At 39.9% G+C, this 16936-nt stretch overlaps 2 protein-coding genes across 6 annotated transcripts in view; one reads left to right on the top strand and one right to left on the bottom strand.

Moving 5' to 3' along the window:
• Positions 1-1105: 1105 nt before the first annotated feature.
• LOC134539235 (ethylmalonyl-CoA decarboxylase-like) lies at positions 1106-11666 on the top strand. 3 transcript variants are annotated; one of them, XM_063381039.1, is made up of 4 exons: positions 1106-1221; positions 1768-1996; positions 7273-7506; positions 9653-11666. In XM_063381039.1, the coding sequence occupies exons 1-4, from the start codon at positions 1144-1146 to the stop codon at positions 10120-10122; spliced, it is 1011 nt and encodes a 336-aa protein (XP_063237109.1). In that variant the 5' UTR covers positions 1106-1143; the 3' UTR covers positions 10123-11666. The 3 variants fall into 3 exon arrangements, with proteins under 3 accessions (XP_063237109.1, XP_063237110.1, XP_063237111.1); XM_063381040.1 differs by having other exon boundaries at positions 1170-1221; positions 1707-1996; XM_063381041.1 differs by lacking the exon at positions 1106-1221 and adding an exon at positions 1248-1318 and having other exon boundaries at positions 1707-1996.
• The window catches only part of LOC134539234 (NACHT domain- and WD repeat-containing protein 1), a 51496-nt gene continuing 44924 nt past the window's right edge, over positions 10365-16936 (bottom strand). For all 3 annotated transcript variants that reach the window (XM_063381036.1, XM_063381037.1, XM_063381038.1), the window contains one exon: positions 10365-15215. In XM_063381036.1, coding sequence (XP_063237106.1) covers positions 14986-15215 — 230 coding nt within the window. In that variant the 3' untranslated portion in view covers positions 10365-14985. The remainder of the gene's footprint in view (positions 15216-16936) is intronic.

Here is a 16936-nt window from a genome sequence, read left to right as displayed (position 1 = left end):
TTAAAAATAGTTATATAATTTAAAAATTATATATATTTGACAACAATTACAGAATTTAGAGATCGAATTCAATAAATGTTAATCAAACAATTTCATTGAAGAAAGATTTTTCCTTAAATAAACATGCATGAACTTTTATCTATATATTTTTATATTTAACTAATTATTGTGTAGTCAACGAAGGTCTTGGGAACAAGATAATAGTACACGAATGTCAACGTCATGTCAACGAAGGTCTTGGGAACAAGATAATAGTACACCAGATCTTGATGGTACACACTTCGGGAACAAAAAGGTCAAACGAAAATACTAAAAATGCTAATAAAAATTTTAAACATTCGAATATTGTGTATCCAGACGAATTACGCATTTCATTTAATTAATGATTATATCTTATTTGTTAAAGCTGATAAGATAATTACGATTAAAACAAATATCTGAAAGACATCATTATCAACACTTGACTCTGTCTGGTAGAATCTGGTTTGTTCATTAGCATTTTATTCAAGTATGACAAGACACAAACTTTGTCCTCGGCATAAACTGCGTTTCAATAATTTAAAATTCAAAATTTGTTATCTTTAAAACACCACGATAACAAGAAATAGGCCAAGAACTGTTGAACACTCTGGGCATTGAAACATGACGTACATGGTGTAAGTGCTCAACTAAAAGGTGCTGTGATATGGCAACGCCTGAGGAATATTCAAATGTATTTCTCATGACCCCGACCGGTCATGACCATGACAATTGCTTTTCGTAGCCAATGAAAAAATTCATGAATTCACGGTTCTCGTTACACTGTCAAACATTTACCTGCATATATATTTGATAATAAAATAATTGATGAAATATGGCCTTTGAAATTCTAAATCAAACTTAAGTGAATTGAAAAACGTATATAAAATCAAAGTGTAAAATTTTAGCTTGTTATAACATTTAAAACGAAATTAAGTAAATATTCTTCATATAGTAAAATTAATTCTTTGCCAATGTTACAATCTTAGCTACACCGTTGCTTACGAAATTATGTTTTATTCGGTCATTTATTATTTATATTGATAATTATGCAGCCAACGCCTACAAGCAAATATTTCATAGAAACTGTGTTAAACCAAGTTTATTTGAACAACTTTTTGGTAAATGTTTGAAACGACGTTTGAAGGTAAGTTTTGCAGTGTAATCGATTGTGATCACGCCGTCGACTCCAACATAAAACAGGTCAATATTAGTTTCTTTGATACCTTATTATTACCAATAAAATATTTTTTTCCTGTGTTATGTGACATTGCAATTTCAGAGGTCGTGGGTTTGAATTGTGAGCGTATCCGGTTTCGAATTATTTCCTTAAATTCTGAAATGATCCCAAATTATGCAATTCCAAATGGAATTTATTCCAATCATCTTAAGTTGTTAATCACATCATTACTCTTTTGGATTAAATTCTTAAATATTTTAGACAGTTATATAAAATAGTGGTCCTTCTTCGACACTGTTAATAAAATTTAATTGCAAACTGCAGTAGTACATTGAAGAGGTTTTCAGTCTTTTCAAACCAATTTTTTTTTTAAGTTCTGTGTTCAAGTAAGATAAGTTTTCTTCCCTCTTACCAGTCAAGTAAAGAAATTGACATAAACATCACTGGGTGTATAATACATAAGGCTTTTAAATGATGTTGGGGCGAATACGCGTTTTTATGTTTGCAGTTTGGGTTGAAGAGGAATAAGAGCTGTGGAAGATGTGAAGCCAGTGGCTGATAATTTGCAGAGTGGAGAGGCCAGGATGCTGGCCATGTTGAGGTATGTGTTCTCGCGGAACACGAAGGAGCCTCGCGCGTCGTCGGCGAGCTACTACAGCGGGCCGGAAGTGCCTCTGCCAGAGATCCGCAGCTTCCTGCAGCACCGCGGCGCGGGCAGCGTCGACCTGGTGTGCGACGACTCCACAAGCATCGCCACGCTGTGCTTCAACCAGCCTGACAAGCGCAACGCCATCAGCGGTGAGCGCTGCCTCGCGCCACACTCCCTAATCAGCAGCGGCTCTGAAGGGGTATATCCCCTCTCCTTCAGAACCAGGGGCGCAACAACTAAATTTCCAAAGGGGGGGCAATATACTTTTTTTATAAAGAATCATCGATCCCCCCCAATTGAAGCGGGGGGTCCGGGGGTCCTCCCCCGGGAAAATTTGCATTTCAATGTGGAAAATGGTGCTATTTAAGCATTTTTATTATCTAAAAATTGATTACACAGCACTTTCTTTGCCTCCGTTTGCCCCCACTTCAAGGTTTCAGAGGGGGGGGGGGGGGGGGGCAAAATACCCTTGCCCCCCCCCCCCCCCCCCCCCCCCTGTTGTTGCACCACTGTTCAGAACCCTCAATTATTTATCATTCCCACCAACAAAAAAAGAATGTGAAAGTAAACAGAAGGCAAAGAGGTTCTATTCCCCCTCCTCCCCCGAAATGATATTCTCAATCCTGCTCACGAGAGAGCTTATAAAACTCAATAGAAAATCCATGAGATGTTTCCCTCATTTATTTAGGTTTTATCGCAATTAACCATATAATCTTGTCGCTAGTAATTGCTGCTCCTCTGAATTATAATTTGTCTGAATTTAGGAAATTTGGTTTAACATGTTTTGGGGAACAGTAATTTTCAGTTGATAGACAAACGTCTGATTTTGCTTGGTTGTTCTTAAATAACTTACTTATTACATGGAAAGATGAAATCCTCTTATCTATATGACCTCAATTCAGATGAAAGCAAAATTTTGGTAAAGTTAATTTTTTTTTTAAATGCTTAAGGAAATGAATGATGCCAGCTTTTAGCTGGAGTGACTTCAATAAACCATGAGAAACAAATATCAGAATGGTCAGAGTGTATTTCGATCCTTACACGTTCCAAATGCGAGTCCTTTGGTTTAACACTGCGTCGCCTTGCTCCGCGACTGTCGTAATGAACCAGTGGATTGTCCCAAGATGCTCCCACATTTTCTTAGGCCTCTACTTTCATTCAATCTTTTGGAATTATTTCATGTCACATCCATTTAGTTGGCTGTTTAACCTGCTCTATGGATACTGTCCTCTTGTGGTGCATTAGTTTGTATTTATTTATTTACCAATCTTTTTTTTTGTGAGTATTGTACTTGAATAGCTCATAAACCATTACAATCAGCAAGTTCTTACAGTATCTTAGTGATTGTACGCCACTCTTACTCAACTTCGTCACCCTTTGGAAATCAAGGGACGAAGCATCTTTAAATAATTATTGCAGTGAGTGCAACTGAGTCAGTGAACTGCAGTGGCAAAAATATATCCAAGTGTGTTCCAAGTCAGTGAAAACAGGAAAAAAATAAGTACAAGTTTTTGTTAGTTTTAAGTTGAAATAAATGTGTTGCTCGAGTTACATGCAGTCAGAGCTGGATAGTGAAAGAATTGCGTGAGGGGAATTCAGAATACCTTTGCTCTACACACTTGATCAGCCAGAGAATTTTTTTAGTATCCTGTGTGTGACGTGCACACGTTATCTTCACTATCTTCACTCGGGTGCATTGTATAATCACTCAGTCTGCTCGTGGCTGATAAACTAACATTGCTGTGTGCATTATAAAAACTAGTGCACCTAAACTTAGTAATTTTACACTTCCATGTCTGCATTCACACAAATAAATGTGTGCATTTAGTAGCCAAAACTCTCGGAAACCATTAGGATTTTGTTATCAAAATAACATTAAACTTATTTCTTTAAAAAAATTACAATTTTATCTTGAAGTAGCTAATAGTATTGACTTTGAACATGGAAATGTTTCAGTCCTGTATGCTATTTAATTACTTAATGGGTGGATTTCCACAAAAATAATAATGCGACTTTGACATGTTATCATGCAAAAATGAACTTAATAATTAAAATTCTCTTAAAATAAATACTGAATAGTGCTAAAAGTTGATAATAGCAGGTTTACGAGAGAGTGAGATGGATAAAATACAGACTTGACAAGAAATGAGCTCTTTAACTTATCTCCGAGTCTCCCATGTACTTGTTAATTCTGCAATCAGTTGCAAAATCTAATACGAAGGCCAGATAAGTGAAGGCTAAAAGAATATACCTCCATCATCGCACTTTTTTTATAACCACTTAAAACAAACTACAAGTGGCTGAAGTTCCAGTTCAAACTACTTTAAGATTCAACCTTTTGCACGACGTACGAGGTCTGTGCACCAGGCAGCAGCAACATGGAAAACTCACCATAAAAAAAACTCCTGTAGTTTTGACATTTGGCCATTCATCTACTGCACAGACTCAAAAACTAATTGATACCTATTACTATTATAAATTTCTTGCCTTATATGGAAAAAGATCTGAATTAGACATATTTTTTAAATGTGTGTTACGGTTAGAGGCAAGATTTTATGGTTTTATTTTCAGGTTCAATTTTATTACTAAAACAGGAGGTTTGGAGTCATTGTTTTTGTTTAATTTTTATGAAATCTGTATTAAAAAAAAGATAGCATATTACAGAACAAATATGATAAATAAATGTTCCATGATACTAATTTCTCCAAAACAGTCTCATTTCATAATAATAATCCATATTAGTCTCATTCAGTATTTAGTGTTTATAATAGTCACTAATTTTTCTATTATTTTTTTCCTTGTAATCAGTTCTTGTAACAATAATTTATTATCCAATTATTTTATTTATTTTAAATTTTATGTTTAATGTTTATATTTTACTTCTATTTTACTGTTATAATTAAATGTAAATGAGATTGTGTGTTAAGTTTTTATTGAAAATGATTATTAGTTTCATGATTTTAAATGCATTTCAGTGCTTTATGGTGTATTAACTTGAATTTCGGTGTTATGTGCTTTTCGGGTTTATCACAATTCACCATATAATCTTGTCCCTAGTTACGGTTTTACGTATTGTAGACGACAACGTTATTAGAGCTGTCAAGCAGTACTTAAGTCGGGAAGCACTCACCGTGGCCCTTATAAGGGAAAATTTAGCATTTGGCTGGAGTGGTTTTTGGGAAATGGTGGAAAACTAAAATCAGGATGGATGAGGTTTTGAACCCAGTTCCTCCTGAAAGCGAGTCCATCGCTAAGCCGTTGTACCAGCTCGCACTGCTGGCAAGTACTAGCCGATGCCGTGCTCTGCCTACAGCAGTCTACAGGCAGAATACCCTCACACTGCTTCCTGACGCACACCACTACCGCGCCTAGAAGCAAAAGAAAAAAAAATCAAATTTTGAAAATCATCTTATGAAACAGAAAAAAAATTGTTAGAACTAATATAACAGGGAAGGAATATAAAACAAAGATACCATCTGGATTCAACAGGTTTTTAAGGGCCTTAAAATTCACATTTTATTACCAAAAAATAGTGTTTCATAATGATGGCAAAAGATAATTATTATTAGTAAGATCCAATGGAACATTGCTGTCAGGAGATGACGAAAGCATCACCAATGCATTAGCCGTTCCCATGGAGATAATTGGGGGAAAAATTTGAGTGAGTATCGCTAAAAAAAAATTAAATATATAAACAAGACGAATTTCGAGGTGCAAACAAACTCTGCCTGGAGAATCTAAATATTTCATGACTCTAGTAGGCTTTAGCATCCCCGCGCTACGCAAACTACAGACAGACAAACAAACAAACTCCATGTTTTATTAATATATATTTAATGTAATCAACAGCATCGTTAAACGTTGGACATACTTCGAGAGGTCCTTGTTTCCAATACCGGCCTATCCATCCTGATTTTGGTTTTCCAAGGTGTCCAAGTTACTTGAGCAGATACTGCGATGGACACATACTGGGTGGTTTCTTCTCCCGACTGGCCCGGTGTTCATCCGTCTCCAGAGACCTCTTGTCAAAGACATGCAAAGCCAAAATAAACAAACTCAAAAATACGTACCAACTTGCAGATTTCCAAAGTTTATCAGGGGTGCAAAGTATTAACGCAAGCTGGTAAAACAAAAAGTTGACTCACTGTACCTGGATGTCCACATTCTGGAGAGTCAGGGAAAGTCAGGAGATTTAAATGAAATCCTGGAAAAGTCATGGCAACTCCTCAGTGATGATGATTTGAAGGGAAAATGTGTGTGCCAGTCTGCCATCAACAAAGGAATCTCCCCCCCCCCCCCCCCCCCAGATGGTGTTTAGATGTTTTAGTTTATAGTCATACACACATTAGAACTGGGCATGCAGGGTTCTGATTGAAATAAAGTCGAGAAAGAACTGTGAGGATGTTGGAGGATGAATTTTCCTTATTTATTGGAGTTAAACTTCTTTAGGGGCGCATTATAGAAAAATGATGAGAGTGAATTTTTACAATGCGTGTGCACCATGCGACAAAATTTTCACAGCAAGATGGTTGACCCATGTATATGAACATAAACACGTATATAGTCAGTTTCATAAAAATTAGGGGTAATACCAAACCTACTGGTGTGCCAAACAAAACTGCGCGACATTGAAACTGCCCTGGAATATATTTGGTAAACTAACATAGTCACAGTAAAGAGAAATTTTAAAATAGTTCGAGATCTTAAATCAAAAAGAAGTATAACTTCTGAAGCGCGTTCATAAGTCTACACACATTTTTTTTCTTCCATAAATAAAATAATTGGATAATAAATTATTGTTACAAGAACTGATTACAAGGAAAATAATAATACAAAAATTAGTGACTATTATAAATACTGAATATAATACTAATATGGATTATTATTATGAAATGAGACTGTTTTGGAGAAATTAATATCATGGAACATTTATGTATCATATTTGTTCTGTAATATGCTATCTTTTTTTTTAATACAGATTTCATAAAAATTAAACAAAAAACAATGACTCTGAACCTCCTGTTTTAGTAATAAAATTGAACCTGAAAATGAAACCACAAAATCTTGCCTCTAACCGTAACACACATATATTAAAAAAAATAATGTCTATTCAGACCTTTTTTCCATATAAGGCAAAGAAATCTATAATAATAGTAATAGGTATCGATTAGGTTTTTTGAATCTGTGCAGTAGATGAAAATGGCCAAAATGTCAAAACTACGGGAGTTTTTTTTTTTGATGGTGAATTTTCCGTATCGCTGCTGCTACCTGGTGCACAGACCTCTTGCGCCGTGCAAAAGGTTTGAATCTTTAAAGTGGTTTGAACTGGAGACTTCAGCCACTTGTGGATAAGAAGTAAGTCACTCAGGGAACTCTGAAGGAAGCGTGTCAGCAAGCGTGCGGTGTGGACGTCCGTGCCGCGCAGGCAAGATGATGGTGGAGCTGGCGCGGGCCGTGGAGACCCTGGAGGGCTGGGCGGAGGGCAGGGGCGTGCTGGTGCACGGACGCGGGGGCCACTTCTGCGCGGGCGGGGACCTGCACGTCATGCGCGACATGTCCGGCCCCGACGACGGCTTCAAGATGGCCGCCTTCATGCAGGACGCGCTGAGCCGGCTGCAGGCGCTGCCCCTCGTCAGCGTCGCGCTCGTCGAGGGCTCGGGTGAGTCCCGACTCCGCGGTCTCCGCGGTCTCCAGGAGGGGGCAAGTTTCCCTTCTCTCACGCTACACATATTTTGACGTGACGTCTAATAAATAGATGAACGCCGGCTGCACGCACAAAAAAGTGTCCCGTTACGCACATTGTCCCGTTACACTGTGTCCCATTACGCACATTGTCCCGTTACGCTCATTGTACGCTTGCGCCGCATCTATCTCTCTTCCACTCGATTGGAACGACCATCGATTTGACTTTTTTCGAGGCACATTAAAACTTGCAACACTCCCATTCGTTTCCTACTTTTCCCATCACCGTCCTATCCTTGAACAGAATAACACAGATTGGAAGAAGTTAAATAGCAAACATGTATAAAAGTTATAGTTAAAATAATCTCTTCGTTAAAGTAATAAACATATTTGAATTAATGAGTGAAAATAAAAGTAAATTTATCAATTGAATTGTAGATTTCATTTCACTCCTTCTTTGTATCCATACAAAATAGTGATAATTCAATAAATATGATTCAATTTTATTCATATGTTTTATTATGACGTTGTCACGTTAAACTATCGTCCGTAAACCAACTTTACAGACAACCAATTTTTTTTTATTAGCATAGTAACATTTTAAACCTGGAATTTGGTTACGCTAGTATAGTGGCCACCTGGTGCAGTACTTTGACAAACTGGATTCACGACGCCAGCCGTCTCTCGCAGGTTCTCGCTGGTCGCAATAGCCGAGGCATTACTCACAAGGCGGGCAAGAATTGAAGGTTCAATCCAAACTCTCGTAAAGCCTGTATTCAAAGTCTTTGTGCGTAACCTTGTGTTCAGGAACTTCTTATCTTCAACATCATCAACTTGTTATGCTGAAAATAGTTTTAGTAGCCTATGCACTTTATACTCATTAATGCACTGATCATTAATGAAGAGAGACGTAAATGGAGTAGCTACCCCTTTCAACTTCCAACGTAGTACGTGTTAGTACCATGGCAGTTCAGTGTTTGTAGCCAAACCATTGGCATGTTTGTGCCACATTGTCGCTAGTGGCTGGATCACTCACCGACTAGGACTGAAATAGCTTTTGGCCTGAACACAATATAAGGATGAGTACATATATATACATACAAACAGGATGTGTTCAGGTACCGAAATTCATGAAAATCCCCAAAAAACCCCAAAAAAATGAAACAAACTGAACTGGTCATGAAAGTCTTGAAAAAGTACCAAAATAAATAGTTATGGTACTGGAACTTATAAATTTCTAATTTCCATCAGCCTTTTGTTAACTTGAATCTAGGTTTTTGATGTTTCACTTCAGTTTATAGTAGTTACGTTTCATGTAACACACACATATATATACACAGACACACACTTCCACGTGATTTGGTTGGACAGTCCCTGAACATTTTTTTTTTAATATGCAATGCCTATAAACTGAAGTGTAACGTTATTTTATATATATATATACACACACACATACATACATTGTAGAAATTTTATGCCCAAAAGATTATGAAATGTGTTCTCAAGTCTTCAAATATTTGTAGACACTGTGATAAACAGTAGCTTTTATGAAAATATGGTCAAAGTAAGAGCTGATAAGGATTATACCTAGTATTAATTGAAAGTTGAAATTCATGACTTCATGATAGTTGGGACCGGTTTGTGTACATGACCCCAGCTTAACTTATGTTGTTTCGTTTCCTGCCAGATGCGCAGGGGTGGGTCTATACCAAACTGCACTATTGATTAACTTCTTCTATCCAATAACCAGGGCCATGCATATTTCGCGAAAAAGATTCCGAGACTAGTTGAAAGTCAAGACGCCGTACCATCGTCTTGTGTTTCGTGATTGGGCGAGTTTCTTCCAGGTACACGACGATCGTTTTAAACACCGATCACAGTAATTCGTTGCGGAAGAAAATGCGTCCCCGAGTGGCCTCGGTCGAACAAGGCAACCATGCACTTCTCTCGGCAGACGGCCGCCAGTCACAAGGACGAAACCGCCGGTGCGCGTGTACCTTGTCACAGTCTAGTAGGCGTTCAGGTTTATTAGAGAAAAATGCCTGCCCCTACCAATAACCTATCGTTATTCAAGTAGTTGTTGAGTGACTGCGAGCTGCGACAGTGAGACCCGCTGGCTCCAGGGGCGCTGGGCGGGGGAGCGGAGATCGCCATCGCCTGCGACTACCGACTGCTGACGCGGGAGGCGGCCGGGATCGGCTTCGTGCACGGCCGGATGGGGATCGCGCCGGCGTGGGGCGGAGGCCTGCGGCTGGCGGAGGTGGTGGGCTCGCGCCGGGCCCTGGACCTGCTGCTCTCGGCGCGGGTGGTCGGCTGGCCCGAGGCGCTCGACCAGGGGCTGGCCGACGGCGTCGTCGACGGCGCCGACGCCATCACGGAGGCCCGCGAGTGGCTGGCGGCCAGGACCTCGCTCGACGCGCGGGTGGTGAGGGCGGCCAAGAGCATAGTGCGCGGCGCGGCGGCCGGCGGGAGCCGAGAGCAGCGGCTGGAGGAGGAACGAAGGGTGTTCGCGCCCCTGTGGGGCGGTCCTGCCAACAAGGCAGCCTTGGCAAGGTACTTCGAGCGTGCGTCAGCGCCAAAGACCAAAGACTGATTCATCATCAATCTCTAACGGCGTCCGACTGTGATATTCTGTCTTAAAATATTTTTTGGGGAAAGTTTTTTTTTTTCTTCAAAGGGTAAGGAGGAAATAAACACTGATTCGTACACTCTTCTTCATAATGCAGGTATTTTGCTTTTACAGTCATAGAGTTTACCTATAAAACGAGACAGAACATACTGGAATAAATTCGAAACGTTACGTCGGTGACGGCCAGAAAATCCAGAGAAGCTCCATTTCCTTGATATGCTCTTTATTATAATCTCGGACATCATCTCCATCGTCAGAACATCGTGTACAGAAATGAAGCTCGGGCAGGGTTCTACAAAATCAACTATACGCGACAAACTCAGACACTGCAAGCTAAACATCATTGTAACACGATACCGATAAACATGTTTTACACAGCTTTCGACAAACTTCGCAGGGACTACTGGGCAGCTACAAAGGAAAAATATGGAAGATGCTGCTGAAGTCGGGTTTTTCCCGCTACACACTTTGAAAGAAGAGCAGTCTTAAGTTGCACAAACAGGTCTGTCACAATAAAGTACATTTTTATGTTAAAAAAAAATACTTTAACATCCCTTTTACTTTGTACGTATTATGCTTGTGATCGACAGAAGTGGGAGGTGTCTTCAAAAAAACCTGAAATACATAGAGATCTGAAAAATTCGCGGGTTCATTTCGTGTTATGCTAAAATTCAAATAATTATACCTTAGTGCGGCTTCCGCAATTGGTTCACTGTTAATCTGCAGGACTGAGGGCCAATTAGAGACCCTCACTCATAGAAGTGTCGAATCACAGGTTACCCAGTGGAGATGACTCACAGTCAGCAGCCAATATACAGTTGGCATTTGCCCGAATGTGTAGAGGATATTGGAGTCTATCCTGAAGTTCATTGATCCCCCCGAATTTTTCCGGTCTCTAGAAATACATCATTTTATATTTTTTTGTACTCATTAAATACATATAAATATGTAACAAATAAATAATTGATCTTCTTATGTACCATAATACATAAGTTAAAATTATTTTAGTTTTGTAATGCAAATAAATACTATGTGATAAATGTGTACTATAATTAATCATATATGTATACTAGTTAAAGATGCACACATTAAATATTGGCCTTGAAAAATTATTTTTAAAATTTTTTAAAATTTATGTTGGTAATTGGCCATAAAGCATTATACTTCAAAACTTAATATCAAAGTGAAATTTTAATTTTGGATGACATTAATCACATATGTAATAATTGTTACGTGAGTGGGCGCAGCTAAGAAAATTACTTTTCTGCTGACCAGGTTAACATGTATTTGTACCTCATACAGTAGAGTCTTCCATTGAAAGTCAAGCTGTATTTCATTTTAGTTTATGCCAAATGATTTATGAAAATATCATTCTACATTTTGAAATGTGTGCCACTGGATATAAAAAGACTTGTATAGTTGTAGGACATGTTGATGATTGTATGCGATAAGAATAATCACACCACTCTTCACAAAACAGTTCCAAAATAAAATATAGATTAATAAAATATGGTGAAATTTTTTTTTACCTGCAGAATGTAAACTATTGATAATACAGATACACTCAAATGAGATTATATGATTACATGTTCAATGTAATGACATTATGTCTGGCAAATGTTACACTTGCTTTTCATGTGGGACTTCAAAAATTATGCAGTACTTTTACTCACCTTAAATAATGAGAGAAACAAACAAAATAGTAGTCATTTTGATGCAGTTTGGAGGGGGAGGATTGTGGAACGTGATTATGTATCCCCTTCCCATCATAACTACTACACTGCCTTACAGTAACACGAAAACCGATTCCTGTTGCATGTTGCTTTGTCCTGTGAACTTTGAACTTTGGCAAGGTCATATTTACTACATTCACAAAGCGCTCTGAATCCAACAGCGGTACTAAAAACATCATGCGATTTTTATGCGATAATTATTTTTCCCAAAATTTATGCCCTAAATTAACAGTGAGGCCATTATGTGAAAAAAAAAAAAAAAACACGGTACGAATCTCTGCATTCATGATCGTCAGAAAACCACAAGAACTCGCTACGTTTCAACCAACTAATGGTTCCATTTAGTGTAGGCTTATTTTGGCTGCACTAAACTTGGCACACAAAGATTCATCAGTTTTTAAAAATTGAGAAATTCTTTTTCAGTACACAAATAGCACTCGCTTTCCAAGTTCTACCTAGAACGGTGTCAGCACTTCTTGCTCACATACACACTTCAGAGCATTTCATTGTAGCACACATTTCAAACTGTTTAGTTTCAGCTACTGACCATGCTTTATGCACCAGAACACAATCCCACTTCTGTGAACACACCAACAGTGTTTTTCTGTTTAATATCATTGTCTACAACAGTTGTACCAAAGTAGTGTCAACAGTTCCTTTCGACTAACAAAGTGTTAGTTCCGATTTTTTCTTAATAGTTTTGCTAACAAAAAAACAAATTAAGAAATATTCATAATTTAAAAATGTATAAGTTTAATGTTTGTACACAGGCAAGAGCAAAAATTACTTCAAAAGCAATAATTTTCATTGCGACATGATGTTTGAATTTTACCAGTTCAGTAACTATTCTCAAAGAACTGTGGACAAAGTGTACGATTCCTTTTTGTAATTCAAACCAAAATAAACCAAACCAACATTGGCATAGAACACACAGTACAAGTTGTGAAACGTTCATGTTGAACGGGAATCCCTCACCATAACACTGTCACTTGTTGAAGTGAGTAGAGGCCTGGAATTTTCGCTGGTTTGATGACTTACACGTGACAAAGTTTTCTGTCTACAAGAGAAGATTCACTGCCTGACCACCATTTTGTGGCTTTCCAAGCTGTGGGCAGTGCGAAACCACATGCTGGCTACAGGTAAAGTCTTATGAAAATTACTGTGTAATTGAATTAATTCAACGCACAGAAAATGTAGCATGACAATGCAAGAATAAATCCTTGAAAGGTGATGCGTATAATGATAACAAGGAATTGTAACTGGACTTTCGAGAGATGATTAGCATTGGGAAGGGGTAGGGAGGAGGAAGGGGGATTAATTTTGCCAGGCCTCCTCCCCATTACTTTTTGATAACTTTGAAAAAACTCTTCACAATTAAAAAATATACATTAAGTCTGTAATTGTTACCGTGGTCATAACTGTAAACGTGATCTGCGCGTCATCACATAACTTGTGAGTTTTACAATGAATTGTATTATAAATTAATTTGTTACTTTCGAGCTATCGGGGTAATTTTTCACATTAAATGAAGTCTCAAAAAAAATTTTGCTGCCTTATAACCCTTCACATTGGATTCATTATTAAAGCAGCTTTTAATACTAACGATTAATGAAGATAACTGAATTGCAAAAAAACAAAAGGGTTTGTTTAATTTTAAGCTCTCACTTTAAATGTTGGCCCGCTTTGTACTAGACCACGTGAATGGTTATGCTGGGTGATGTCTTGTCAAGGGTCAAGGGAGCACGTTACAAGGCTGGCCAGCCAGTCTGCGACTAGTCCGCAGGAGGTGACGCTATGCATGTGGCGCCCGCCCCTACCCCTATTTACACACACACCTGTCTATTACCACGCGTGCAGTCCCAACACACTGCCTCGCACCACTCACTTTCCCACGCTGCGACACCGTCCCTGATGCACCGATCTTCACACGTTAAGCCCGTTGCTCATCCCCCGCCATCACTCGCCAAAAAAAAGGTCGCTCACCCTCTTCTTTTCACTTGCCAAGAAGGATTCACCGGCATCACCAACAGGTCTGTCACTCCCCTGCCGGAGGAAAGGTCTCCCACAGAGTTCAGGGCACCTCTCTGTCTGTCGTCTGGACCTAAGAGAGCCAGGTTAGCAAATAAAAGATATTGGGGGCAAACCCCTATCGGAAGTTTATTCATCTGGAATATTCTGCAGGCTCCCGGAGCCCGTTCTTTGTGAAGTGGCGTAACCAGGACACCATTATTCTTGCAGCTTTGAGTGGTAGCTCGGGGATGCTGCAGACAACACTTCGGAGGGCTTTGAGACCTTTCCAGGGCAGGACTTGGCAGGTATGTGAGACGACGCTACCTCCGGCGGGGGAGTTACAGAGCTGTTGGTGATGCCGGTGAATCCTTGGCAAGTGAAAAGAAGAGGGTGAGTGACCTTTTTTGGCGATTGATAGCGGGAGATGAGCAACGGACTTAATGTGCAAGACTGGTGCATTAGGGACGGTGTCGGAGCACAGGAAAGTGAGTAGTACGAAGCGGTGTGTTGGGACCGTGGTGCGTGGTGGGAGACAAATAGTAGAGAGAGCCACTGGTGCAACGACCTACAATGGGGAGAGGAAATATTGGACTTAGGAAAGTGTGGTTAATTTGTGAACAGACATCAGACTGTTATAAAATATTATTAGTGCAAATATTAGCTTATAAATTAACTGCAATTCATTGATTGGGCTATCCTTTCGAAACCTGTGTTAACCCTGTTCTTAACATTATTATAACTTTTTTTTTAATTGCATGCCACATTCTGTACATTGTGCGGGACGACTTATTGACTCACATGCTTCCAGTTATAATTCGTAAAACTCACCGCATCAACTCTAAAACACACAAGTGTCGGCCGGAAACGAACGCGCGAAACTTCCAGGCCCCTCGCGACGGAGATCCCGCGCCGCGGGGTCGGGGAGGGGGACGACAGTTCGCGGAGAAGAGAATCGTCGGACCAACGGCTACACAGAAAGCATCATGGCCAGCAGAGCACGGTCGGCGGTCTCTCCCGGTCCGGCTCCTCCGGGGAACAGGTATTGCTGGAGAGACGGGGACGCGGGGGGGCAGCGCGGCGGCCGTCACCTCTCCGGCGGGGCGTCGTCGCGCAGGTGGAAGGTGCGGCCCGTGTTCTCGGGGCGGCCGTAGCAGCGGGGGGCGCGGGGCGCGGCCGGGCCCAGCCCGGGCCCCAGCAGGCGCAGGCAGGCGAGGGCAGGCCGGCCCCGCAGCGCCAGCACCACGACGCGCCCCCCGCACAGCAGCTCGCGCGACGTCGCCGGCCGAGCGGGCGTGTGCACGGCCAGCAGCTCCCCTGCGCATTCCCGCCCCACGCCGTCGCGTCCCGTCACGAGTGACAACCATGGGCGTCGCAACCGGGGGGGGGACACGTCCCCCTCAATAATAAAAGTCTTCAATTTCGTCCCCTCCAATAATATATTTAGTTTCGTAGCTATATTAAAAAATATGATTTCTGTGATACAACCCATATGTTGCGCATGGTGCATTTAGTCCAATCGTGGTAATGTGACCACTTTTTAATTCGATCTTCGTGTGAAATCAAAATCAGGTCCGATACCGAATACAGATATGTTAACTGTGTTTTTACAAATTTGTTCTCTTAAAATATTTTTTAGAAAAAATAAATTATATATTGTAACCAACTATAATTAGAATATTTTGGAAAGAAAAATGCCTAAAAAAACCTTTTTGCACCTTCAAACCCCAATTTTTCCCGGGGAGGAACCCCTGACCCCGCTTATTTTTTCCAGGGGATGGATATTCCTCAACAACTAAATCAATTGAAGTCCCCCCCCCCCCCCCCCCCCTCAAAAAAAATATATCCTTGCGACGCCCATGGTGACAACTGAATATGATCTGATAATGCTCTTGATGAAATAGAACAAAAAAAAAATGCATTTCCCAAATTCTTATTTTTAATTTTCCCTTTAAAACTAATTTTTTTTTTGTAGTCTATAAATATTTTTTCATTACATTACAAAGTTATGTCTACAATTGTTGTGCTCTAAGGGTATATTTGGCAACAGAGCACATGGAAACAAGGACAGCGCTAATGGAAAATTTCATGCACTAGAAAGAACGCAAATGCCCATTAAAATGCACACAACAATCTAAGGATGAGACACGCTATAGCCCATGCCCATTAGGCTTTGGATCTTATTTCAACCATCTTGGAAGGACAGGCTGGAATAAACTTTGTTTGATTCATTTGTTGTTTTTTCCTAGTTTCAATTGGAGAAATGAAACAGGTAAAATACACTAGGAAAATGGATACATATATTTAAAATTATCTACAGATGTGTACCTATTCTGTACTACCCATTTTTACCTACTGTATCCTTTTACTCCTTTGCCTACTCTGAGCTGGTAATTTACTAAGAGCTCAATAGAGAGCAGACTAACGCACGGCACACCTGGGTAAAACCTGTTTCTCGCTTTGTAATTCTTATAAATGACAGTTTTTCCCACTACTGTGAATACTGTTGAACAAGTAATAGGGCCATTAAAACCAACAAAATGATATTCAGTGATTATTGGATGGGGCGCAAGCCAAAAAACACTACAGCTGATACCAATATTATTAATATTTTTTTTTTTTAGAGACAAACTACTGACAGTCATTCTTGACAGCAAAGTCCAAAGTTAAAAACCACAGACAGCGTAGAAAATTCAGCGGTTCTTACCGGTCTTGTTTCGAACGTCTCTTTGTCAGCCCACCTAGTCTGTCCTTACTGTGATATTTTTCTGGCTAATTCATCCCACTGATTTTCCTGTACTGCCTGTTTTTTTGACGTGACAACGTCTAATAAATCGATGAACGCCGGCTGCACGCACGAAAAAGTGTACCGTTACGCAGTGTCCCGTTACGCAGTGTCCCGTTTCGCTCATTGCACACTTGCGCCGCATCTATCTCTCTTCCACTCAATTGGAACAACCATCGATTTGACTTTTTCGAGGCACATTAAACTCGAAACACTCCCATTCGTTTCCTACTTTTCCTATCATCATCCTATC

The sequence above is a fragment of the Bacillus rossius genome, chromosome 15, assembly GCF_032445375.1.
Source record: "Bacillus rossius redtenbacheri isolate Brsri chromosome 15, Brsri_v3, whole genome shotgun sequence".
Classification (NCBI taxonomy): domain Eukaryota; kingdom Metazoa; phylum Arthropoda; class Insecta; order Phasmatodea; family Bacillidae; genus Bacillus; species Bacillus rossius.
The sequence above is the reverse complement of the archived record's forward strand: the minus strand, read 5'-3'. Positions and strand labels throughout refer to the sequence as shown.

Coding starts and splice junctions, on each gene's coding strand:
- LOC134539235 (XM_063381039.1), top strand. CDS start 1,144: ATGTTTGAAACGACGTTTGAAGGTAAGTTTTGCAGTGTAATCGATTGT. Junction 1,222..1,767: donor TCGACTCCAACATAAAACAG/GTCAATATTAGT, acceptor GATAATTTGCAG/AGTGGAGAGGCCAGGATGCT. Junction 7,507..9,652: donor CGCGCTCGTCGAGGGCTCGG/GTGAGTCCCGAC, acceptor CGCTGGCTCCAG/GGGCGCTGGGCGGGGGAGCG.